The sequence below is a fragment of the Streptopelia decaocto genome (assembly GCF_964273445.1).
Source record: "Streptopelia decaocto genome assembly, chromosome: 17".
Lineage (NCBI taxonomy): Eukaryota > Metazoa > Chordata > Aves > Columbiformes > Columbidae > Streptopelia > Streptopelia decaocto.
The window spans coordinates 4,533,632-4,561,060 of record NC_138672.1 but is presented as its reverse complement, the minus strand read 5'-3'; the positions used below and the strand labels follow the sequence as shown (position 1 = coordinate 4,561,060).

Genomic DNA, 27,429 nt, shown 5'->3' with positions numbered 1-27,429 from the left:
AGAAGTGTCTTGAGTGCAAAGAAGCACCAGAGAGGTGACACGGAGACTTCTAAATCCCTTTTCTTCAGCAGAGAAGGCACTCAATGATAGTAGGGGAGAAATTCCCACATTCAAGTAGAGGCAACCTCAATTCAAATGGGCCAAATCCATCTCAGGAGTAACTCAAAGGACAGACAGCCGCCGGCTGGCCTCAGAATGCATTAATTGAGACTCAGGGCCTGACGGCTGGCGGCACAGCCTTGCCTCCGCGGCTCCATGGCATTGCTCTGAGGATCAGCTTGGCTCCAGCTCCACTCGTCTCACTGGAACTCCCAGCTTTGGCCCAGGCCCTTTGGCTACCCTGATACACTTACAAACTTGAAAAGAAAATAAATTCTATTTGCATGTTTAACTGGCTCGGAGATTTCTATTTCACTTTTTTTTTTTTTCCTCCCAGTTCAGGTTTCTTGACTCAAAAAGGAAAGAATAAAAAAGTTTTCACTTTTCTCCTTAGAAAGTGATTTCCTGCAAATTAAGACAGACTTCTGACCACTCTCTTTAAACATCTATCTCCCACCCTCTACTTAAAAAAATCTTCCTATAATTAAAAAATTATATATATATATATATACATATATATAAAAGCAAACCTCTTCTTGTTTTGGTCTTTACCTGACCCTGAAATAACCTCCCTGTCTACTTGCCTCCCACAGGTCTTTTGATATCAGCTCCTTGTGGAATGGTGCACGTTTCTCACTTACAAACAGGTGCAGTTAATACTCAAAATCCCGGGTTCCCAAATTCTTTGGAAGTTTCTGCCTTCTCTGATGGAAAGCCAAGAAAGACCTTATGGTATGAGGCTGCTTATTCTGTTCCATTTCATTCCTCACACTCAGGTGGCGTCCACAACAAAACAGACCCTCAGAGCTGCACTGCTGGTGCCTTCTGACTCCAACAAGGTAAACGGGGGCTGAACAGGTCAGGTTCATTTAACTAACTGCCTTCATTAGTGAAAAAACCTGCTCAGGATAGCACAGGTGCCCATGGCAGGGGTGTTAGAGATGTCTCCATGCTTGTTTCTGTAGCTCTGTACCCACCTATTCAACCCTCGCCAGCTCTTGCACAGCCCAGCAGCTGAACCCCAGTGTCTACAAGGGCTCTGAACTAACGGCACTGAGGGCTTTATATCCCAACATCTCTGTCTCCTACTAAGACTCAGAAGAAGCTTTTTCATTATTTTCTGGGAGTCTACACAGTAAAAACTTGCTCAGAACAAGGTGGGAAACTGTACTCCTGGATATACTGCATTTTGCTCATGGGAGTGTCTTTAGCACACTGAGGACTGATCAAGCTTTAAATTATTGCTGCTTCCTTTTGGACATACTTTTAGCTTGCCACTAACTTCTGCTTAAGGCTGACTGTCTGCAGTCAATCCTGCACCTGGTGCCTGCCAAAGTTTGCATCCCCGCTGCCATTTCTAGCTTGCCACAGTGATAATTCAGGCACATCAAATACAATATCCAGGAAAAGGACTTAATGCCGCACCCAGAACTCAGACAAAACAGGGATTGGGAGCGCTGTCTGAGTGAGCACTGCTGGGTAGCCCACCTACACCTCTCCTCGGCTCTAGGCCAGCCTCTTCTGAAAAGGTCAGAGGGGCTTTTCCATGATGAAGGGCAGCATTTCGGCTGTGAAGATCTCCAGGCGTCAGCCTGAGCCATGCCAGACTCATGTTGCAACTTCATTGAGGATTTCAAAACCTAAACCTCAGTTTCCTCTTTGCTCCTCTTTCTTGTTCTCTTTCCCTCACAATCTGTCTGTCTGTCTCTATGAAATGTCACATTAAGTATTTGTTGGCATGCTTGCGCCTCCATCATTTATTTCTCAGAGGGAAAGAGCTATGTGCCACTGTTTTGCGAAAGGATGAGAAGACTAATCCAGGGGCTCCGGCAAACTGGGAGCTATCCTGACTCAACCTGCACAACTTGCTATGAATTTCAGTATGTTCTTGGACAACAGAGACCACACATATTTTCCTTCTTTTCTTCCACACCCCATCAAATTATATATTACCGTGGAGAGTCATCCAACACCTGTCACTTGTGTGTGTCCTTCCTTCTCATCACTACAAGGAACTTCATTTGAGTTTCAGCTTGTCAAAATTACAAAGGTATGGTAAAGAGAAAGCTGGAGGAAGGGGGTTATGTTTTCCTAAAAACTGCTCTCAGGATGACATGGCCAGCACTCTTCCCAGTGGAAAAAAGGGCAGGGGACAGCTGGAAAAGGATCATCCAAGTCCTACCCTGACATGGAGTTGGGAGCTCAGGTGAGCTCCTTGGTGCCGGAGCATAAATGCAGCCAGAACCAATACACCAGACACAACTTGCCCAGGTTCAGGGACGTGTGTCCAGAGTAGAAACAAAAATAGTCTAACCTGGGACTTCAACACAACTAGCAGGTCCACAGCCTCTGTCACGCACATTTTCTTGAGGCCATGCAAGCAACCCGCAAGGGCCACAGTGTTAGACCTTTATCAAACCTGAAATACTTTGCATTAAATAGCTATGGAAACCTCCTTGCAAGCAGGACTTGAGATCCACCCAACACCACAATGTGAAGCAGAAGCATTTGCTGCAGCAGCTGGTGCAGATCCCTCACTCCCTGCTACCAGCAGTTCATCTGTGTCACTGCCAATGTCTCTCCAGGTGGGTGCTGTGCGTGAAACATTGAAATAGGGCTTATTTTAATGACTAAAGAGAAACGAAGCACTTCTGAACACACGGTGAACAGGTATGAAGAAGCGTCTGTATAATATGGAGCATAATTTTCAACAAACCCTAGTGAAACTCAGGTCTTGGAGCATTAAGCAAGCACTTTTTTTGTCTGATCCTGGAAAAACTGAGCAGGAGTATTGGTCAGCTTGTGAATGTGGGTACCAAGAGATGAAGAAAGCAATAAAGAGGGAGTCGAACAAAGTACAATCTTACCAAGATCATGGCTTTGCTCTTTGGTATCAAACAGCTGCACGCCGATGGTCTCCTGCTTCTGATCCAGGTAATAGGTCCCATCAGTGACCAAGTGAACTAGGACTGCCGCAGCTACCATAGGCTGGGAAAAATAAGCCTGGGAAAACAAAAGACCCACAAAGGCTGAGTTGGGGAACTGTGGTGGGCTTTAAAAAAACCCCAAGAGATAGCGCAGGACTTTTAAAATAGCAATTCCCATCCCAGGTCACACAGAAGTCTTCTCTTTCAATCCCTCCTATACAAACTAGATAAACTTGAGCCAAACAGCCCTGCAGCTGGAGGCTGTAACCTCTCAGAAACTCAATAGCCTTGTCACAGGAGGGGACTTCACCACTGACTCTCTAGACAGTGCTCAGAGACTTTGTTTTGCTATTTTGCACTAAACACACTTCAAAGGAAGAAGCAGCTTGGCCCTGGGAAGACTGTTTCATGATCTTTGGCCTATTGAAGAAACTTTGTATAGGCAGGCAAAGAAGAGACTTCTGAATGAGATGTGCACGCCCTACCTTCAGCCAGAAAATGGTCTGTGTCATGTGGGAGTACTGGAAGTTGGCCGTGCAGGGATACCAGGCATACTGAGAGACACCATCGTTCAAGTCAATCACCTTCGTTCGACACATCTGTGGGAGGAAAAAGAAACACCAAAATAGGCACAGATGACAGTAAGGAAGGATTATGACGAGGAAAAAAAGTCCAGGCACATTGCTAGAATAAAATAATACACAATAGTGACGTTTCTAAATACCATGAGATTATTCAGAAGTAAAATTTCCAGGTCTTCCACCTCAGTAAGAAAAATTTAAACATGAAAAGGAGCTAAAGATTCACGGCAGTCAGACGGCAGCCAGCGGTTTCTTCTTAATTTGGTACAAGGTCTTTGACATAATTCAGAGCAACTTTGCTCCCGCCCAACTGGACCACGATTCTTTCCATTGGAGTCCAAATGCCGATCACTTGTGAACGCACCAACTCGCAGCACAGACAGGCTGCAGATGCTCCTCACAGTGCTCAAGCAATGTCCTATTTAAACCTGCATGTTCCTATAACCCCAGGGAAGCCACAGATGGTCAGGTAAACTTGGAAGCAAGCATAGCCAGGAAAGTCCTGTCTCTACAACCCAATTTAAGCAAACTAGTTTCTTGTTTTGTTAACTAGTTTCTAGTGCACCTATAGCACTTTCCATGGCAGGGAGCAGTGGAATCATAATCAAACTGCTCTGTTCAGTAAAGAACAAGTAGATGAATCCCAAGTGCTGGTGTGGATGAAAAGCTCAAAGAAGAAAACACCAGAACTCCAGTACCAGCGAGCCTCGCAGTGCTGTCAGTATGAAAAATGAGAAAACGAAGCTGCAAGAAATGTTAGGATTTACCCTGAAACCACACTGCTCAATGAAGCTGCTTCAAAAAATGAAAATGCATGATCACAGCATTCATTCCCTGAACAAAAACCAGGAAGGAAACGTCCACTGTGCAAAAGGCCACAACTACATTAGAAGGACACTTCCAGCTGAGGTTCCGGGAGCATCTAAGGGCACCTGTCAAGATCCACAATGCTTTGGTGAACTCAGTGACTGTCATTACTAGAGGTGTGGGGACAGAGGGAATACCTTATATAGTGGCAATGGAGCCATGAATACAACCCAAGAGGCCAAACCATGTCCAGTGGTTGTGCTGGCCACAGGAGAGCCCAACTGCTCACACCAACCGCCTGTGTTAGGTGCCAACTGGAGCCATGTCCTCTTGGGGACAGTTTCAGGTTTCTTTCCAAGACCAGAGGCTGAACTGAGCAATCAGGTGGTGATGTGCTGTCAGTAAAGCTGGTCCCATATGCTGTTTCCCCGATTATTAAACCGAAAAGAAAACAAGGGAATTAACAGAGATATTTTTAACCATTCCAAATCCTATGCCCATTCAGTAAATGTACATGGAACTGCTCTCCTGTTCTCAGCAGCCAAAGCCTGGGCAATGCAAGGAGAGCCTGGGATGGCTGCGAACGAGAAACCAGATTGGCTGGAAGTGAGGTAATCACCTCTATAATCTGAGTCCCTCAAGATCCAGTCCAGAGGAATCTATGGGCAAAACATAAATCAGCTTTAATGGGCTGGAAGAAGATTTTCAGTTTATTTATTTTTTAAAACAACCGGGACCAAGCTTCATTGAGGCTAGCCAGTGGATAGTGTTACATTTTACAGCAGAGCAAGGCTTTACATAAACTATCTTTGGCATTTGCAATCCAGGCCAGCAATTCGACATGTACCATTTCGCAATCCTCCCTTCTTGCATTTTCAGCAGCCTGTCTCTGGTTGGGAGCATGTTTTTTATTTTAATACCTCTCCAGCTAGGGAATTTATCTTACCCACATCTGCAGTTTATATGGTCAGAGAGCTCTTTTACATGAACAAAGGTCTCATTACTTTGATATGATTTTGTTCTTATTCTTATATCTCCTCCTGCTCTATTGGTCCATAAAGGTGGTCGAAAGAAACAAAAGTACCGACGTTTAGTGCACTTTAAGTGTCACTTAATGGATGAGTGAGAACCTGCATTAAGAACTCACCCAGACCTTCATGAAAAGTTTGAATCAAACCCAAAATAAACCCCTGCTGAGGTGGGTTGGAAATCTCTGATAACTTTTAAATGCCTTATTTGATTTGTGTGCCTGTGTGAACTCCAGCACTTTCTGCTTCTGCCTGAGAATATTAGCAAAAAAATCTTAACATTGCATAAAGAGCCTGTGTTTGAGACATGTGCAATTGAAGTGTGCAGGCTCGGTAGACTGGTCGGGTTTGAACAGGTTAGATAAGCTTCCTCCTGCTGAGACTGATCCATCGGTACTCAGACAAGTGTTTTAAAGTGGTACTGGGGTAAAAAGTTCTTTTAGGAGAAGAGTATATTTGAGAATTGTGGGAAAAGTCTAACAGACATGACATCAGGAGTGGCTACAAGAGCCTTTTCTACGCTAGCTGGTATCTAGTAAACCCAGCTCATGGCAAAAGAGTTCTTTAAGATTTGGTAACAATAACCTAATCGGATAAACAGTCCCTATCAGCTATCAACTCCACCATCTCAACAAGCTTTAACACACGTCTTAAAATACATCCCTTTTCAGTTATACCCAGTTATTGAAGGCCACACCACAACTGCAAATTCTGAGAACTACTTGGTGGCAGAACCTTCCTCACCTCTGCCTTTATGGCATCCCTAGGAGATGGCAGCAGTGGGAAGGCACTTATAACTGCAATACCATCCCTTCTAAGCTACAGGTTCCAACGGCCTGGAAGACAAAACAGCGTCTCTCCTCATGGCTACAAATCCATAGGAATTCACACTTATGAGAAATAAATCATTTCTTAATGCGCTCCAGTTTGCTACAGTGACGCAAAACAGCAGCTAAAGCACCTGACAGCTGTGGAGGGAAGAAGACATAGATGTACTTTTCATTTCAGGGTGTTACCAAACACTAAAGTATTTGCTTTGAAGAATGACGGAATCATGCAGGAGTCAAAGCTTCGCTCACTGGGGTTTATCCAGATTCTCAGACTCTCACAGCAACTGGGATCCACAGGAGCTTAGTATCTGCTCCAAAGTATTTGGGGACTATTTGTGTCTGCTTACTGGAAGCCCATGTCATACCCCTCCCTAGGAAGCTGCTTTCAATTAAAAGAGCTGATGTCTGTTCCTCTCGGAGGTTCTAATCCAGCTCGTCTCCCACCCACACATTTTGTACACAAACATCGAGAGACAGAATGAACAAGGCCAGAGAGCACTGTGGGATCTTCCCACAAGAGGGAATGCCTGGAGGATTCCCTTTGACTGATTTATACAACCCCTTGTCAATCACAGGGACATGTTCTTCAAACCGCCTCTCCTGTTTTCCTTCTCTTACTCAAGGGGGCCAAGGGATGTGTCAGAAGAAAGGGAAAAGTGATATATCGGAAGCGCTTAGTTCATTGCCACATCTAAAACGCATTTACTCTTGCAATCAACTCCATTTCTTCATGGCATTTTCCTTCAAGGTAATACGGGAAAATTTGCTAAGACCAAATTTTGAAAAGCACCCTTGTGATCGATTCCCAGCCATCCCATGGCTTCAAGCAACGTTCGGTTGCGTTGATGGGCTCCCACTGCAGACAAAGTGCAGGTTAAGGATCACTGATCCTGTGGGCTGGGCACTGGACCAGGACTCACCCTGACTGTGCCCAGTGCGTGATCCCATTACAACTTCTGGGTGGCATGTGGCTTCTCCAGGCCCGAGGCCCCCGTCTGTAGGACGAGGGTGCTATTCCCCCAACTCACACGTGTGTCTTGAGGGTAAAAGCCATTAGCCACAAAAAGGTGCTCAGATGTTACAAAGAGAAGGGACAAACAAGCACATACATGTGTGACGGATACAGGAGTGGGCTGAATACAACCAGATGCCATCCCACTCTGTCCTTCCCATCAGGCAAGCACAGCCAGGCACCACAGGCTCTGTGTACGCTGATGGTTCTTGTCTCTCAGATTGTAACATTAAAATAATTCTAAATGCTGCCATTTAAACTTGGGTGCTGCCCTACTCAGCTCTGCAATACGTGGTTGGGGTGGACGTGCCTCTCTGCGTACCCCCGGGCGGCTGCAAACAGAGCAAATCTCCAGCCCACAGATCTGTCTGCTCCCCAAATCCCATCTGTTGTCCCATGGTGGGGTTTCCTCCAGACCAGGCTGTCAAGCTGAGTATGGCTGTGAAGGACCCTGGCGAGCACTCATCCATCAGGCATTAGGGAGCAACCTCCCTCTGATGGAGAGGGGTGGAAGTTGTTGTCATGCCCAAAATGCAAGGCTGTTCTGCCTCCCCCTCCCTTCTTTCTGCTGGGGACTGTCCTGCTGCCACTTCTGCACCGAGCAGGCGATGCTGTGGGTTTCTGGCATGAAACAAGCTATACCCTGTCCCTCTTGCAAAGAGCAACCACAGAACAAGCAGGAACAGGATCTGTTGGTAAAACCCACAGGACTATCTATTTGTGGAGCACACAACATCCTGACTGAGGTTGTACCAGTGCACAGAAAAACTCATGGGTTGATATGAAACCCATGGAGGCACAAACAGGACATAATTTGTTGCTTGAATATCCAGCTAAAGAACAGATTTCAACTGTAATACTGAAACGTAATTAATCTACAATTTTTAGGCTACTGCTCTGCAGAATGTTATTTATATTTAACTCAACACATGCCAGAGAATCCCAACCATGACATAAGCAGCATTTTAACACATCCCTTACAGATGAAAACTTTCTCTTCCCATTGCCAGACAAGCTGGCTGGCAGTCACCCAAACCTTTTATTCTTAAATATGTTATTGTTCTTGCAGACCTAAGGTTAATCTTACCCAAGGATGAGAAACTATGGTGCAGTTGCTAAGTATCAGAAAGGTTCCTGCTTGTTTATTGCCCAATATTCTAAGGCAGCTTGACTGCCACATGGACACCACCCAGTTTGCCGACTGCAGCACAGACCTCCAATCTGTTCGGAAAGCTGTTGCTCTGTTGTTCTCATTTAGGCTGGGAATTGGGTTGGAGTTACAGAAAAAATGAAATTGCCCACATTAGTGAGCTCTGAACCGTTAAAAAGGCCACCACTTGGGTTCCAATGAGCACCTCAAAAATCAGCCAAGTTCTATGACCCTTTCAAACCTCAGGAGCCCACAGAGCTCAGACAAAAATTGTACAAAAACAGGCTTAACTCAAGTGACATTGGAAATTTTGCTCCGGGTTTTCTTGTAGGTTCTGGTCAGAAATGCTTTAGGACTAATCTCTTTAATGGTGTTCTGGATTTGTCCTGTCAGAAGATTTGAGTCAACAGTTGTCTGCCCAACTATGCAAGTCATCCATGAGGCATCTCAGACTGACCTCTAAAACTTAAGGAAATCATTGAAAGTTACATATATTAAAATATTAATTCAAAGATATGTATATTAAAATTTTATGTGCGCTGATAATGAGTTTAAAATTTCTTGGTTTTGTAAAAAAACCCCAAATCTAAGATTCAGCAGCACAGATTATAAACATAAGACAATGACAAAAAGCTGTGTCCTCCCTCTTTCATTAACCTTCTTACCTTCTAGTCTGCTGCTTCTTCCTCAGCAGCAATTTTCCCTCACCTCTGATGCCCACAAACCGCAGCTTCTACTCCAAACCTCTCCTTGTCCTCTGTGCCTGATAAAGCAGATTTACTAAATTCAATGCTATTTGTCTGCTTTCGCCTGTTTTTGCCAGGGTACTTAAAGGCCCGATGGCAAAAGATGAAAAAACGCAGCACGTCCTGCTCCAGGACAAAGATGTCCAGGCAGGTGATCAACAGAAAAGCTTTATCAACTGGAAGCTGATAAAACCCCTGGTGTAACACACTGATGTTATATTACTCCCAGATTCAGTTGGCTCAGAAATAAGAGGAAATCTCGTCTGTCAGTTTTTCCTGTGTAATGAAGAACAGGGTTTGGCTGCGGGATTGGGAAGCAGATTACGTCTCTGGCAGGATGGAATAAACCCCCATTGCCAGTTGTTATGGCCAGTCCAGCACAGGCGCTTCCCCATCAAATCTGGAGCAGTAGAAGGTGTCCGGACCTTGCAGACTTCATATTCAATTAGCATGTTACTACAGCTTTCTCAGCACAATTTTCAGCTGAAAGTTTGGCTGGTAATTGGAAAGTGACCTTTATGAGTATGAAAACACTGCAGCTGATATGATGTAGCATCAACAGTCTGTCTGCAATGTGTGACAGGATGATAAATTCGTCTGCTTTACAATAAAAATGGTAGTATTCATTTCCAAAGGAAAATTTCCTTGGGTAGAGTTTTGGATGCAACACTGGGCTGTGATTCGGAAATGAGTGGGAGATGCAATGGCTATTTTACTTTATCATATAAGTTGGTTTAATTTCAGGAAAGCAAATAGGAGCTACAAGTATATTTGCATTAGATGATGGCCCAGATTGCATGTGTATTCAATGTGTGTTACTAACTTTAGCTTTCTCAAAAAATGCAGCTATTTGACTTCCAAAGAGTCTGTATGAACAATGTATTTCAATTTTTAAATCACGCAGACCTGCACCCTTTGAATTTCTCTTATTTCCAGATTCAAAGTGAGCTTCATTTAAAACTGGTGGGTTCAAATCAAAATCACATAGAACTATAAACTTCACAGGGTATACCTGAAAAAACTGCAAATCAGTTCTGACTGGCCCTATCCCAAACCCACATTGGCTTTGACATCCAGCCAAGTGTAATCAAAATATCTAGGATGCTAGATGGACCTGTGGAAGAAACAATACGGAGTTTTGATTTTACAACAAAACCCTAACCAGATGATTCTTGTGTGTTTCAAAGGACCACTCCAAAGACATCAGTTGAACCAGAAATTACAGAAGAGAGTGAGAAAAAGAAGAAATAATTGTGCCAATGAGTTTTACTAATCAACTCCGCTTTTACACAAGTCCGCAAGTGAACATGAGCATTTAGAGCTCCTGAGTGCGATTTGTACGTGGCTCCTCGCTCTTCTACCGTTCAGCAATGTCCCCTGAAATGATGCGCCAGCAAGCGATGGCTCCAAGTGCACAGCAACGCAGAATACAGGCTCATATGAAGCACAGGAAAGCGTAACAGAGCAATTTGCCATGTGCTCCTGTTTAGTCACATCAGACGTTTGCTATTTCTTCAACACAGCAGTAGGACATAAAGATGCTGCTCTCAAACAACAGCATCTTCCACCCCAGCTCTGCCAGGATCTTTCCTAGAAGGCATAATTCTTAAAATAAACCCTGAAGTGCATTCTGCTATTATTTTCAAATTCACAAACACATCTACCACTAGAAATAGCAGCCAAATGCAACCCGTTAGACAGCATAAAGAAACAGCCCCAAAACAACACCTTATACCTTCAGTTTTGCAAACATCAGCCTCATAAGAGCTAAAAGACATTTTCAATCCACAGCAAAAGCTCCCATCTCCAGCTTCCACATTGCTGCTCGCAAAAGTGTGAAGGCATTACAGACTGATAAGTGCTTTAACAGGCTGTATATCCATCCACTGGAGAGAGAGGTTAAACAAATACAGTAGCCAGAACATTATTTTTGGCTGCACACTCAGGTTCCCAAACTGCCTGTCTCTGACTTGAACCAGTGAGGTCCAAAGCTTGCTTGTAGCTGTGGGCCAAGGCTGCCCGTGGGGTGCTGCGGCAAAGGAAAACAATCCCATCCCATAAGCTTTTGCCACTGATGAGTAGAGCTAAAGCTTTTTTTTTTCCTGTCTTTGACTGGAGCATTTCATTTGGGAGCAGCTGGCATCAGAAAACCTGACTGTCAAAGGCAGAATGTGCACTGCACTTTAGGACAGTCTTAAATATATTTTTATCATTATATTGGTGGATCCGACTCACTGGATTCGTCGTAGTTTTGCTGGTTTGGCACCTCTGTGCAAAGCACGACCGGGCTTGTTATAGTCCACTCGGTAACATCCCCTCCTTCCCTCCCAAAGACGATCCTACAAATTTGCTTGGATGAAGTAAGCACACAACTTGTTAGAGAAAGCCCAAAGGTGACAACGACAACAAATCCCTAAAGAACTTCAGCTCGGTGAGGAGTTCTCCATCAGAATAACACACTGGCTGAGGTGGACAGAGATGCTTAGAAACACTTGGGCAACATTTTGGATAGGAAGAGGGACAAATAGGGAAAAAAAATTAAACCACATCTTTTTCAGCTATCAAGGAGGACAACAACCACAATACTGTTATTTCCAGCATAGTAGAAGTAGACCCTAAATATCCCCGTACCTAAAGCCACCTCCCCTGAGCTGTCCCAAGAGCACGGGGGACACAGGAGCAGCTCCCAGGAGATGTGAGACAACGCAGGTGCCACCATGAGATCCAAAGATTGCTCGCTAAGCTTCGCCTGCGGCTGCAGCAAACAGCCGTGCAGTGGTTAATGTCAGCTCTGACCACATGATCGCATTCAGGAAAGGTCAAAAGAGCGATTTTTCATTTAAAAACATCTGTGTGTTTAAAGAACAAAACTTTCTCATGTGCAGAAAACCAGGGGTTTCCAGCGCTTTTAATTCCTGAGTTAAAGTCATGCTTTTCAGCTTTGTTTAGGGTTATGGACCATGTAAACACGCTGCGTAAACCACATGCAACCCTCATCACACAGCGTTTCCACATGCAAGGATAATTGGGGGTGCAAATCTCTCTCTTCCTGGCTCCTTTTCCCTCTTGGAGCTGCTCAGCTTCCCACACTGCACCCCCAGCACGCCAGCCAGACACCCCTTTGTTGTCCTTCCCTATATGAAGACATACACATGCCTCTAATCCTAAGGGTATAAGTCTGCTCTGGGCTGTCAACAGGCTTTAATTGGATACATCCAGGGAGATGATGCATTGGGAAGAGGCCCTGTATTTAATAGCGAGAGGGAAGGCTGTGGTGGGGCTCCCAGGGAGCGTGCCGGGGGGCACAGAGGGGATCAGCCATCAGCTGTCCGGGGGAGCCGACTACGGTTACACCTCGGCCAGCAAAGCCTCTCGGTTTCCCATCCAACTAGTCAGCCCTGTGTCAGCGTGCATTAATCAAGATTAAACCCTGCGGCTTGTTTTTCTTGATACCTGAAGGCTTAGCCTGTGGTATGCAAATCAGAAGGTTCCCCCCTTGCTTCACTGGGCTTTTCCCACTGAAACTGCGGAGTAACGAAACCGCCACCATGCAAATAAACTCCTCTGAATGAGCTGGACCATCCAGGGAGAGTCCATAGTGCAACAGCCAGTTGGTTCCTCCAGCCTGTGCACATCTCCAGTCAAGCAAAGGTTTGGTTACAGGTGTCTGGGGAAGCTTAGCGCTTCCCTCTGACCTCACAACAGCCCTGATTGCTCTGATAAACCCCAAATTCCAACAAATTAAGCCAAAAGACTACTTGGAGCTTTTAATTCTTGATGTACCAGGCCAGTAGGGGAGTTCACAGAAATTCCCAGCTGCTCCCAAAAGAACTTACCGGGGGATTAAAGCACAAGCATCATCTGTGAAAGGAAGCTCGTGGCTCCTTCAGCCTCGCAGCCTCTGGGAGGACAGACTGGGAGCACTGGGGATGGAGGAACTTGGAGCTGCCGAGGCTCAGCTTTTCCCACCAGAAACAACCACTGGGAAACAGTTACATTTCCATACAAAGAGGATTTCCTTCTCCAGCAGGTAAAGGTCACGGTGTAAACAGTGCAGGGCACCAGGAACAGATCTGCTCTGCTAGAGGGGCAGATTTTTCAAAGATATTTGGATGGAGAAAGGCGGAAAGAAGGTCATCTCTACCTCGTGCTTCATCTTCTCTCTGAAAAGAGACTTGTCTTCTCTGAAAGCGATGATGCAAGGCTTGATCACCAAAAAATGGGAAAATAAGATCCGCTGCTCAAAGTGCTAAGTGTAAGGATTTTGGCCCGATGACCAAAATGGCTAAGCAGAACTTGATGTTCTGAAATGAGGGCTTCTCCCAGTGAGCAGGTACATGCACAGACAGATCATAGCACTGATCACACACCAATAACGGTTCCCTGGCACAGTTTGCAGCCAGACCCTGAGGCTGCGATGGGAACCCGGCCCAGGGGAGGCTCTTGCTGATAGCAGGGGGAGCTGGGCCCCCTTACTGACGGGTGAATCACGGCTTCTTATCTGATCCACCACTGAAATGACCTCAGAGGAAACACTGATCCTCCAGCTTCACAGGCAGTATTTCCAAAAATAAGCACAGATTTGGGGTTCCTCAACAGTTAACAGCTCCAAGTAAGGCAGCACCATTCAGGATGGATTTAGAGCAGCTTGAGAGTTCATCCCAATGGTTTTGGGTTGTTTTATTTTTTCTTTTTCCTTCTTAAAACAGATACTTATTTGCAGGTGGGGACAGAGGGAATGACGAGAGAAACCTGGGTAAGCACCATCCTCCAAACCCCATGCCTTTTAGAGCCAGCTCAAGATGAACATCCTAAAATTCAGTGGCATTCAAAATACGAGATCTCTTATGACGATGTGGGCTCAAATGCCTACAGTGCTCTGCACAAGTAGTGCAGACAATCCTTCATTTAAAGAGAAAAAAATAAATCCTCCGCTCCTGGCATGAGAAAGTTTACTTTCAGGCTTAAAGAAATGATCGTGTGGTTTTGGGGATGGCATTCCGTTCTGCTGAAAAATAGCACCCTGCCTGCCTGTATATCTGTGGCTTTGTAGCTGCATTACAATCCTGGAGAGCTCTGTTTACATATTTTACATGTTTTCTTGTGCAGAACATGAAACCAAATTACATAGTAAAGGGCATTACAGCTTCGCCCTTGCACCCTCTTCCATCTCCTCCTTCCGATCGCTTGTTTTAATTCCACCCAAAATAATCGACTGGGTGTTTTTAACTGTGCTTGACTGACTGGCAATGCTTCAGGCAGGTTTATTTGCTGTTGCGCAGGGAAATAATGCAAAAGCTGGTGAAGCTCCATGCCAGGGGGGTAGGGAGAAGACGGCCGCGGCGGGGGTGGGATGAGAAATGCCGAGAACCCTTCATGCATGAACAAAGCAGACGTGTCGATGCATTTATGCAAAATCCCTCCGCTCTGAATGGAGAGGGACCCAAGACAAACAACCCGGATGGGATGCAGGAGAGTTATCCCACGCTTACGGCTGGACATGCTCTGCATCTAAAGGCTTGGGAGCAGCAACGGCAGACGGAGAGACTGGCAGGTTGAGGGGCAAGGGCCGAGGAGGGGGGTCTCCTTTCAGACGAGCCTGTGCTAATGAGCTCCACCGCGGTCGTGGGGTCCGGCTTTCCAGCTTGCTGATGCTGGGGGGGTCCAAGCTGTTTTCTGTTACCGCGTGTAGTCTGGGTGGGTGGCTGAGTGTACAGCAGATATTGTCATAAAATGGTAAGTTACTTCCTAAAGAAGCACATAATCCTTATTCTTACCTAAGACAATACTCCTTTCTTGCATTTCCTCTCATCTCTAGCAACAACAAACGGCATGGAATTCTGCTCTCATTTCTTTAGTGGTAAATGTCTCCTGGTCCTAGGAAGATGGGACCAATTTCCGGCACCTGAGGATTTTTGGTTTGACCTTCATCTCTGCAAAGGTCAGACTGAACCTCTCTGAGAGTACTGATGGCTGCTTTGCTCTCTGCATCATCCTTTGTTTCTTTTATCTATTTTCTCTACAGTACACAAAGGGAACACAGTGTACCAGCCCCTGGTACTCACTGTTCTCTTTCCCTTAGATGACTTGCATATGTGCTCTTGAAAAATTATTCTAAAACCTAAGGGGGGAGGGGAATGGAAATAAAAAAAATATCCCTTGAGTGTTTGGCAAAAATTGCTTGGAATCTCCTCTGACATCTCATTGTGTTCTCTCTGTCCTCCCCTGACACAAATCAGCCAGAGGCTACGACATGAGCCGTGGGGTCTGCTGGTTCAGTGCTGCCAGGAGCAGAGGAGCACTGAAGATGTGGGGATGGAGGAGTGAGAGGGAGGGAGCCGCTGGCTGTGCTGGCAGGGAACAGGCAGTCCCGTGATGGGCAGCATCCACTTTTCTCTTGCCAGCTCTGGACCAAGTTTAAGGGTAATGCTCATCTCAGCCATCTCGCTGCAACTGAGTCTTTTTCAAGCCAGCCTACCTAGAAATCCCATTTCTCATTTTATTTTGCTTCAGAGACCTCCCCAGAACACTGGGATCACTCCTGAGCAGGAGCCACTGATGTTAACACACATCTTGCAGCATCCTTTACCTTGGTGCAGAACCTTTGCATGGATCACTTACGCTAATGAGGCAAAGCAGCAACACCAAAGGTGTAGATAAGGACCAGTAGAGCTCCTCTGGCAGAAAGGTTGCAAAATCAAGCTTTCCCAGCAAGACAGGTGGGAAACAAGGCTTCCAGCTATTAAAGCAAGGAGCTGGTGGGACAGTTTTCCAGTCCTTTTTTACTGGAAATGAACGGCCAATCTGTGCTAGGATAAAGGCTGATTAATTCACAAATGGGACGATGTGAGGTGGCTGATGGAGCTAAAATGCAGATTTAATGACCCTAAACTCCTTCCAGGTCTCTGCTCCCAGACAGCAACTCTCAGCAGGCACTGAAGAGTTTTCTTTTTATCCAAGACATGAACATTTCCCTTCTAAGACATCCTGAACTTTCTAGTCCTGGGGAGGTCTATGCTCAAAAATGCCCAGTGCCTGCAACATCTCTGAAAGATATCGAGGTTTAATCCTCAAGCAGTAGCTTTACCTTTCTGTGCTCCGGTTTCCACCTCTATTAAACAGAGCAGAAACTAATCAGTGTGGCTGTGATAAGGCTTAATTAACCTCTGCACATTGAAAAAATGTGAAAAATATCATCACTTAAGCCAAGGAAGGAGCATTTCAGCCTGAATCTGCCTGATGGTCTGGGCCAGGCTCGTGATGCAACTCTCCAGCCTTCAGGCAAAACACCAAATTGGCTGGGCTGTTGTATCCGGGGGAAGGCTGAAATAAAGATGAAGTTTTGGACCCCCTTGAACTAACTTTAGACTTGGAGACTCTGTAACGTAAGCTGAGGCCTTTTGGTGGATCAGCCAGTACTGGAAATAAGCTCAGATGCGTACAGCAAATCTACATTCCTCTTGCGACAGCCTGTGCACAGTGTCCAGTTCATCTTTTTCCAGAACTGGTCTCCGATCACTCATGGTTCCTCCATTAATGTTTTTTCTTACTGGGATTCTGCCCTCATCCTCCAGAGATTAGTGGTTCAAAGCCTGGCTTGGCTATAAATAACAAAGACATTTGCAAAGCAAATCATCTTATTAAAAATGGGGATTTTTTTATCCCTCCAACCACAACAAAACTCTTACCGTTGAAGAGCAACAGGACTTGGCTGTGAATTGGGAAGTTCAAAAAGGGCCACTTGCAGAGTCGGCAGACAGACACCCTCCCTCTTCTCAGCAAGATCCCCCCAAAGGAAAGAAATGGCTTCTCCATTAAAAGTTGCAGGTTTCCTCTCTTCCCACTCTTGTTCAAGATTACTCTATTTGTTGGCTTTGCTACATCTTTGGGGAATTATCTTCAGCATTATATTTATTAGACAGACTAAAGCTGTGTGGCAGAGAACTTCATCTTTCTCTTCATTTTTCTTAGGGTGTTTTCTTACCACTCTTGGAGCCCTTGCTCTATCATTTTACATCTTCTAATACTCAGAATATTCTTGTGCTCCTGTCTTCTCCTTTTGTGGGTCATTTCAGACATACTGCAATTCTAGACATCTTTCTGCTGCTGATGGAAGAATAGGTTTGTTGCAGTGAGTCTGGATCAGTGCAATTGTGGGAACTGTAACAGGGGCAGGAGGGGGCCTCTGTTTGTGGGAAAGATGTAATAAGACTCGTCTTCCACAACTTCTTACTCCATAGCAGCCCCCATGGGGTACCCAGAGGAGAACAGGGTGTGTTAGTCAGTCCGGGAATGAAAATGAATCCCAGGATTTGTCTGTGCCCAGTAGCCTTGGGAAAGAGTTCCCTTTCGGTTAACTGTGCCTGAGCTGCATGGCTTCTTCCATACAGGGGAAAACCAAGCTCTAACAATGGCATAGGGAGGAAAAGAAATTAAACATATATATGTGGTTACTTGGTCTGAAGTACTTCTGCGTGACTGGGATGAAATGCAACAAAAGACACATCTACTGGGGGACTGGCCCTCAAAATCACTACTGTACACACCAACTTCCAAGCCTTGAGCACACATGGCTGTGACACAGGTAACAAGGTCAGTAATAAGCCACCTAAGATCCATTAGTCCTTTCTTCTAATTCTCTATTATAAAGGCCCAAAGGGAAACTGCAGCTGAATCAGTTCTCCAAAAGCAGGAGAGCCACCAGCAAGACGAAAGGAGAAGCGGCGGCATCTCCAGCCTCCCATGGCTGGACTGTACCCACCTGCCTCCGCTCCTGTCACCCAAGCCATGGAGCAACCCTCCTGACACAGGCCCATCAGAGGCTTCCCCAAGGCACATCTGTATGAAAAAGACACTTCAGCAAAATATCCAGATCCTTCCTGCTCAGCACAAACTATTCTAGAAAGAGAGACTAACATACAAGCTAATGCACTCAGCCAGGGTGAACTGTGGCAAAACAAAATTGGTGAGCAGGGAGAACACAGAGATTGAGGTGATTAAAGCCACTGCAAGACCCTGGTTTCTTGAACCCTACAGGACAGCTGAGCTTTGACAGTCACCTAATCCACACTGCACGTTCCTACTTCACACTCCTCACCTGTGCAGCTTCACCAGTGATGATACTATGAGAATTGTCTGAGTAAGCCACAAGTTGACTTTTTAAATTCCTGTCTTGTCAAGACCAGGTGTGCTTAAATTGGTGTCAGGGGGCCATGTCCTCCCCTCCTGCTGCTAACGAGGAGCTTGACCCCAGCTGGGTTCAGGAAATAAGCCCCTGGGGACTTCCAATATAGAAAAAACTGCAGCTATTCACAAGACAGATCAGGCGAAGCACCCTGTGTCTGTCTGTTCATGCCTCCTGGATCTGTTCTTCAGCTAGTATAAATCTGCCCGGCGCTACCGCCTTTCTGTAGTCTTTGCCAGCATCCACCAGCTGATGACTTCATGCTAGCATCAATAATCTTTAGCACGAGAAAGGCCCCAAGAAGTAAACAGTGCTGTAGAAAACCCCACACAACCAGCACACAACACTGAGAGTATTTCACACACACACGGATGGCAAGGAGAGGCTGTTTGCAAACTCACAGCAAGAGCGGTAGGGAAAAGAGCAGCCCAAGAGTGTGCAAAGCCCTGATTGCTGGATTCCTCCTGAAGTCGACAACAGGCACCGAGCAGCGGCTGCTTGAGATCTGTGGAGGACGCCAGATTAGAAATCAAACTGTAAAAACACTCTGCACCGGTGCTCGCGTTGCTGTGCTGGTGCAACATTGCTGACCGGTCCTCTTTGGCTCTAAATATGATGCTGTCAGTACTGCGAATATTTCTTAATCAACACTGAAGAGTGGCTGCCAGGAAAGTAGAAGTGTCTATCAGTCTTGCTTCTGCAGAAAGAGCAATTGTTTAAGGGGGGGGGGAGCTGTTTGACCTTTCAATTTTTCAAATGTGTATCTCTTTGCCAAGACTGTGTCATTCTTTGTAAGCACTTTGTTGTTCAAAACAAATCCTATACTGTGAATTTTTTTCTCTCCCTTAGTATGTTGCCATTTAGCAGCCTCATACTAAAAAATAAAGAACCAGCATGTAAGATCTACCTCAAAATAATAAACAAGTACGGACATCTTACTTAAGGAACAACCAGCTCTGCAGAAAGTGGGTAATGTTATAGGTGAACTGAGTAAACGGGTGGTCGGTTCACAGAAACAACCCTACAATAATAAAAAGTATTCTCCAGCTTGTGCTTATAAATGATCCTTCAACAGCAAACAAGCACACATGGGCAGATATTGCTGAGAAATATACAATAACAAACCAATCTGTGATGTCTACACCTCAGAAACAGCCTGGGGAAAGCGATGACAATCACGTAGAGGAACAGGTATGGAGATATCCAAGGATGAGAAACATTTTAAATCATGAAGGACATGCTTAAAATGCTTTAAAGCATCTTGAGAGCACCGGGGCAATTATAAGGAACGAGGATGGCTAACAAACAGACAGCTTATGTATTCTGTATATCGTTGTGTGCTGCACTCAAACGTATCTTTCGTGATGTTCTGGATGAGAAGCCAACACAAATGCCACTCTGATTAATCAGGAAACTACCCAGCAACAACACGAAAAGTTTGCACAACACCAGTGAGCACACAACTTACTCTGAAAGATATCTGGGTGAGGAAAGGTGCTCCTTTCATCAATACAAAAACCCCGAAGGCTCAATGCTTGTGCAGATAATGAAACCAAACATGTTTACACACCAGTGATCGTTAAACGCAGTGATTAGAAGAGATCTTAGGTTAATTTTCATCTCCGCTAGCTAACAGTCTGATGACCTGCTGCCCCACCGAACCTCTCCGGAGTGACAAGTCAGGTGCTTTCACAAGCCGACGAGGCTGCCCTGTTCCTGGGGAAAACAAAGGCTTTCTCAACATATATGATTAGAAAGGTCAGTGAACCCCATGCACTCCGACTGGTGTAACAGGACCAGCTGAGCTAAAGCAAAAATTCCTTTTGCTGGAAGTAAATAGCACACTGTTATCTCCCCAGGGGCCAGGCAATAACAGGAGCCATGTTCCCATTCACTCTGCCAGTGTGTGATACACTAGCGCTCTGCCTATAAATACAACAGCTATTTTTTTGCGCCCTCCCCATCCATTTTTTTAAGAAGGCTGTGACAACTTCATCTCGTCTGGGTACAACAAACATGCTCGAGTTGTGGCTACACAGCAGGGCTTTCTGTTGTGTGTGCACGTGGTGGTGTTTTTTCCACCGCAGGACCATATGTCACCTACTGCATGGCGTAGCTGCGTTTCTACCAGAAAAACAGGGCAGGTCTCCATAGTGGCTGCACGGGGACAGAGTGCTTGGGGACACGCACATAAAGCAGCACCTGAGCTGGTGACAGTGGGCTTTGGGCTGTACTACAGCACAGAGAGCTCAAATGAGGAAAAAAACAGTTACAAAGGTACTGGTAGGGGTCCAGAGGAAAGTTCTTTTTATAGTGTGAAATAATAAATGAGACCATGACAAAAAGGCAACACTCGGCTCAGGATTCTGTCTTGGTACCATGCCAGCTGACCACACTTTATGCATTTAAAACTGACCTGGTCATTAATTTGTTACAGACTTGTGCAATGTGAACAAGGCCAAGTCTCCTGGACAAAGAAAGATGTTTTCTCTCGCAAGCCAACTGGAAACGCTTAGCGTTTACTATTCACAGAGAAATCTGCTTGTCACATTTGTGACACGGCGTTCCGCCCGGCACTGCCCACTCAAGACACCTCCCAGATAATTAGACTGTAAGAACAACTTTGCTGCAGCAAACCAGAAGTCCATCTAATGCACTGCTCTATCTCTAGCAAGGGGCAATGGTGCATGCTGGAGGAGGAATACGCGAAGCAGCTCTTATAGATCATGATCCTTTCTCTGCCGTTGTCTCTAAAATGCCAAAAATGAGCCATGGGGGCTTTCCTGAGTCAGTGGGTTGCATCTGGACTGTTGCATCTGCATCGTGCACAGCTCTGTTTTCCAGACATTTATCTAATGTCTTTTTGAACTCATTTGGATCTCATTCTCTCAGGGAGACAAAAGGTAAAGTTATGGTAACTGGAGCTATTTATGTTACAAAGGAGACATGTAAGAAGGGGGTTAAAGCTAATGAATGGCTTTGGGAATGGAAGGGACCTTTCTCAGAATAGAACAATAGGGTGCTTTTATAAAACTGGGAGACTGAAAACACAAAACTATTAAAAAAAAGAAAAAACACTCTTTTGTATTATTCGGCATTAGCCTTCAGAACTCCTTGCCACAAGATAGTACCCTGTGCTAGTTGCAGAGAGCCTGTCTAGTCTTTTAGGTGATCATAGAATCACATTGGTTGGAAAAGACCTTTAAGATCATCAAGTCCAACCATTAGCCTAACACTGCAAATCCACCTCTAAACCATGTCCCTGAGAACCTCATCTCCGTGTCTTTTAAGCACCTCCAGGGATGGTGATTCCACCACTGCCCTGGGCAGCCTGTTCCAATGCCCAACAACCATTTCTGGGAAGAAATTTTTCCCAATGTCCAACCTACACCTCCCCTGTCAAGGTGACTCTTACACAGCATATTGAATCAAGCAGGCCACAACTTCAGTCAGTTTTCAGTTGGATGGTTAGAAGTGAATTTCAACTCATCACCACTACCCAGGCTCTGAGAGAGGAAAATGGCTGTCAGGAGCCTTCCTTGGTGAAGCAGCAAGTTGGCAGGGGCAACATCACACATGAACGCTGACCATCGAGCTACACTCGTGAATGATGCTCCTTGTTGGACTTCGCTTTCCAGGAGAGGAAAGGGAGTTGTGCTTTCCTTACCTGCGTTGCTGCTGGCTGACCGATGACCACCCATCCCGGACACTGTTGGTCACTGTGATGGGAGACGGAGACGTTGGAAGCCCACTGATCGAGGAAGCCTTTGGGAGTGTAAACGCCACAGTCTTTGATGCTGGTCATTTGCTCAAATTCCTCACATACTCCATCACCATCGTGGAAATAGCACCTGCTGGGTTCATCTGCCAGGAGAAAGCCAAGAAGAGAAATCACAAAGGGCACGGCTGCAATCTAGATGCTAGGACCTGATAACATCATGGGTCATGGATCTGCTGGACCAGGCCACTGGGAAGCGAAAGCATTGGTCACTTCTAAGCAATAGCAAGGTGATTTTAAGAAAGCCAAGCAACAATAGTCAACTTTTCTATTGTGTGATTCCCCAAAGATATTTCCTAATGTAGGGGTTTTCTGCTTATTTCCATCCATCTCCAGTTAAAAGGATAGGGACAGGAGAAAGCAGAGATAGAAAATACATAGAGAGACAATGTGGGTGTTGGCATAATTCCACCAACTTGGATGGAAAAATGCCAACAGAGGGTTCATTCTACAATATTTCCTTTTACTTATTAAAAGATAATCTGCAAAACAACAAAAACAACAGCAACCATGAATTTAGGGATGGCAAAAACTGCCAAGTTCACAGCCATAGTGACCAAAGGGATCTATTTAACCAAAAAGCAGATGCAGTATACATAGTGTGAGGGTAAGCTTGCCACATCCACAACACGGCTTCAACCAACGTGACTCAGATTTGACCTGAAAGGATCAAAAGCAGCAGGAGACTTTATTATCCTTGCCCATTTATTCTGTGGCTTCTCTAATGAGACTGCCAACAAAGATGCCAAATTTTTGAGGTTGTTTCTGTAACACTGGCCCATTAAAAACTGAACTGAGATCCATCTACTCTTTTCAAACAGACTGCATAGCAATAATGACTTTCAGTCATTAGAGTACTCTGTGAAATGGAAACCTTTGACCTGTTGGTATCCTATTTTGTATTGTATTATCATTGCCAGTCCCCAGAGGTATCCAGTTCTGACAGCCTGTTGTATTTTTGTCTGGCAAATAAGCCCACTGAAAAAACGGTAGGAAATTAGCCAGAGCTGCTCGCTGGACTGATGGAAATGATCCCTAAGGAGAGTTCTGTCGGTAGCTTTGGACTATCTCAAGCTAGGTATCAGGAAATCCAACGGCTGCTCAATTTTGAGCTACTTCCAAACTACTAAATCCCCTGTTTATTTTTCCTCCTAGTTTACACAGTGAAATACCATCATGAGCCAGAAGAAAAATCGGTTTATTGCAATTCAATTATTTAACGGCTTTCACTCCTTTTCCCCTCCTTTACTCCCAATCTCCTGCACAAAACTCCAGGTCCTTAAAAGAGTGTGAGTTTGAAAGAATAGAGAAGTCTATCAGGGAAGAATGTCATTATGGTTTCATTTCATCATGACCTCTGTGGCCAACTTGTATACATGGATAAGTGCAGGGAACTGTGTAATTGCTGCGCCAGTACTCCAAGCTGGTGGAAAGGAGCCAGCACGATTCTAGAAGCCATTCAGTTGTATGAGTTCTGCATCTAAAGGAATATTCCCAGGGTGGCCCAACTTCTTGACCCTGCATGTCACATCTTAAAATCTTCAAATAGCTGGTAGCCACCAAACCTATACCACACAGCTCAAAGAGCTGAGAGGAGGAGAGTGCTTCACGGATAGAGCTGACAATGGCTCCCCAGGGTGTCCCATTTCTCCAGGGTGGGAAAGGGCTCAGGTGGATGTGCAGATGGGCCTCAAGGCAGCCCAGCAGTGCTGGCCCAGCAGCCACTGCCTCGCCAGCTCTCACACCGGATTGCTCCACAGCCCCAATGCCAGCAAGGCCCTGACACTCCGCATCTGATACCCATCCAGCTGGGAACGTGCGCTTGAACTGCGCATAGAATCATAGGATATAATGGCTTTGGTTGGAAAAAGATCAAGATGATCGAGTCCAACCGCTAACCCAAACTTGGCATTAACCCATGTCCTGAGAACCTCATCTCCGTCTGTCCAACCCTCCAGGGATGGTGACTCCAGCACTGCCCTGGGCAGCCTTTTCCAGTGCCTGACAACCCTTTGGGGAAGAAATTGTTCCCAAGATCCAACCTCAACCTCCCCTGGAGCAACTTGAAGCCATTTTCTCTTGTCCTATCACTTGCTACTTGGGAAAAGAGACCAATCTCTGCATCTCTTGTTCTGCTCTTGTCTCTGCAGAGACCTATTAAAGCATAGACAAGGTTTCTGCTGTGCCCAAGAACAGCAGGGTAACGCTGAGCAGCTCACCCGCCTCAGAGCACTATGTCCCAGTTTGAGTGAGAGTCTCAGCACAAATTTCTGTCAAATATTCCGCCCTGGAAAGACTGTGGTCAGCAATCAAAAGTCCTCAAAAACAAATCCCAAATATATGAAAGTATGTATTTTTGGAAAAAGAGTTTGTCCTTTTATGAAATTAAACTTATTTCTGTAAAAAGGAAAAAAAAAAAAAAAGAATAGACCTAACATATTAAAAAGACCCAACCTTCAGCCTATAAACATATGCACAGTCAGATAAACACTTACAGTGAAACACTGGCACCCAAGTGCATCCTGCTACACACCCACGCTGACAGAAACAGCGACACGCAAACACATGTACTCTCTCTTTACACATCCCCAGTGCAGCCACCCCACTGATGCAAACACATACCCAGAAATCACAGCCTAATTTTAGGCATATGTGCTTAGACAGTGTTTCCCTGGCCTTCCTGAAGCACTGACTTATTTTCACGACAGGCACTGAAGTCAGCATAACATTTATACAGCAACATACTCCCGCACTGGCTCCAAAGGCTCCCTCCTAATGCGATGATAAACGTAATGGGCTTCTGATAAGATCATGTGTTTGGGATAAAAGAATACTCAAGACCTACTCCAATACGATGACTTAATTCATACTCACATGGATGGGAAGGCAGCCTGTGAATAGCTGTGATCCAGGCCAGCGTGTGATCCTAACAGAGGCTAATTTGTTCCTGATTATGCTTAAGACCCCAATAAATCTGTCTGCTCGGAGTCTGCAAAACCCGAGGGAGGAACCGAATGGAGAGACTGAGATGTCTGAATTAAATTGAGACTGCCTAAATGATTAACAAAGTCTTACTGAACTGCACTGTCATGAGCCCTTCGTGCTGCTCCTGGAGAGTCGCTGCGCTCTTGCCCTCCAACACAGCGCGGGATGACTCTGAACACAAAGGCTGAGAGATTACGTACCCGCTCACTTTTGTGTGCTTTGAAAAACATGGGGGAAAGTGGCTTTACAACCCCAGCTTTCTATTAAGGAAGATCTGTAAGTCCTACTGCTGTCACGCCATCCTGAAGCGTGCAAGGCTTTGAGGGGAGCGTTGGTGAGAAGAGAGGGAGACTCTTCCTCCCCATGAGCTTTCTAGTTCTGAGTAATGGCAAAAAAGTGGAATTTTAAAAATCCTTCACAGACAGTGGTGAGTGGACTGACAAGGGTATCCAGCCTACAACAGCCAAATGTGGTGCATCGCTGAGCGGGCTGCCAAAGAGACTCAGAGGCTCTTCCTTCCCCGGGTACTGGGCACCAGCTCTGGCTCCTGATTCTTACTGCGGTCTTGCATGCTTGGTAGGCTACACATTGAGTTTTACATTTAGATGAGCAAAGTGAAGAACAACCAGATTGTTTCTTCCTACGATTGCCCTCACAAAATAAAAACTAACAGGCTGCTTTGCTTTCCGCAGTGGTGTGAACACAGCTCAGTTCTACAGGCTCGAAGCTGGGGAGGGCAGTGTCAGGGTGGTGTATTTCTAGGAAGCAGTCGCTAACATCTTTATTTCCATAATGGTGCAAAATGCCTTTTACATTCTCTTTTCAACTACTGTGACATGAAATGCACTCAGGGCCTTGGGAATATGAACTAGCTTTTGTGTCCATAGAAGTCTATAGGCTCCCAAGGCCTGGTCAAGGTCATAGCGATGTATTGGTCACATATGGCCTGCATCAGGGACCACGTTCATCAACACCATGGACTTCTCACTTCGAAGTTAAATCTGATTCAAACGAGATATGGAGAAAGGGAACACGAAGGAAATTCAATTTGTCCTCAGGGAAAAATGACTTTAAGAAATTAAAAAGCAGTTGCCTGGAAATCCAGCTTAAATCTAGAACAGTAAAATGTCTGCAGGCACAGCACCTGGCAGCACGGGCCAGCGTCTCTGCAGGATTGACAACAGATGCTAAAGGATCCCAATCTGAACTCAGGGAACACGTATTCATTCAAGGAGCCTGAGCTCCTTTCCCCTGACAAACTTCCTACTGAAGGCACAAAAACATTGTGGCCAAACCAAAGTCCCTCTCTTGCCCTTGGGAAAAGGCAGTCTCCTGTTCAGCAAAGATTTCTGTGTCATCTGGGAATCCCTGAACACTCCATGGCAGCCGTCAGCCTGGGAGATGGAGGATTTATTGGGGAAACAGACTGGCAAGCCCTGGCTGCTGACTTGCAGCTGGGCTTCAAGATCTAGAATGACCTTGGAGCTCTTGTGTGTTGCATCAGAAGATGATTTAAACTCCATTTCTCCTTGCTTCTCAAGCTGTCCAAGCAATGTTGTAAAAGGCAGCCTGTTCTATTGAAATACAACCCACTTCTCTGGGGTTCAGAAATGAAAGGATGCACAAGGTAAGACTTAGAGAGCACTGGGAAGGCACCTGCCAGACCAGGTCTGGACGAGCAGGTAAGTCCCCATCACAGTCACCTGTGCAAAGCGAGGCTAGAAAATCACCAGCAAAATGAATAAAGTCTGGGACAGACCAGGAAGCAGACATGCAGGATGTACACTTATCTGTGATAGGCAAAAAAAGAGATCAAGAGATCCAATTCATAGCACAGGGCACATACTCGATGAGGCTTTTAATGTCTAAGCCGCATGGTCAAAGTGCTGGGGACAGACACTCAGGGCAGCTTCCTGTTTTCAGCCAGAACGCAGTGACCAGCATCAGCATAGTCTTCTTTTGTGCAATAACTACTATTTTTTTTCTAAAGGCCAGACAAAAAAAATAAAAGAGTATTTTTAAGCTCAGCTGTTTACTTAGGGATGTTTCCAACCGTAACAAGCCCTCATGCCACATAACTATTTGTCTGAGAAGAAGAAAAAAGGGGGGACAAAAATGCAGAAGCATTGTGTCAGAGTAAAAAATTCTTGGAACAGAGCGAGCTTTGCATTTTAACCCCTGAAAGGTCAATCCAGGGCATGCAGGTCTTTTCGGACATGGCAAAGGCCACATCACAGGCTCACTGAAGTCAGCAACCACTGCAGGAGCGGGATTTTACCACCCGTGTCACTTCATCAGCATC

The 27,429-nt window shown here is 45.5% G+C and overlaps 1 protein-coding gene across 1 annotated transcript in view; it reads right to left on the bottom strand.

Annotated features, from left to right (window-relative positions):
* Positions 1–27,429, bottom strand: part of PAPPA (pappalysin 1) — a 174,290-nt gene that overhangs the window by 49,143 nt on the left and 97,718 nt on the right. The window contains exons 10-12 of the mRNA XM_082067857.1: positions 22,032–22,228; positions 3,512–3,625; positions 2,967–3,102 (exon numbers count right to left, since the gene is read on the bottom strand). Of these exons, the coding sequence (XP_081923983.1) occupies positions 2,967–3,102; positions 3,512–3,625; positions 22,032–22,228 (447 nt within the window). The remainder of the gene's footprint in view (positions 1–2,966; positions 3,103–3,511; positions 3,626–22,031; positions 22,229–27,429) is intronic.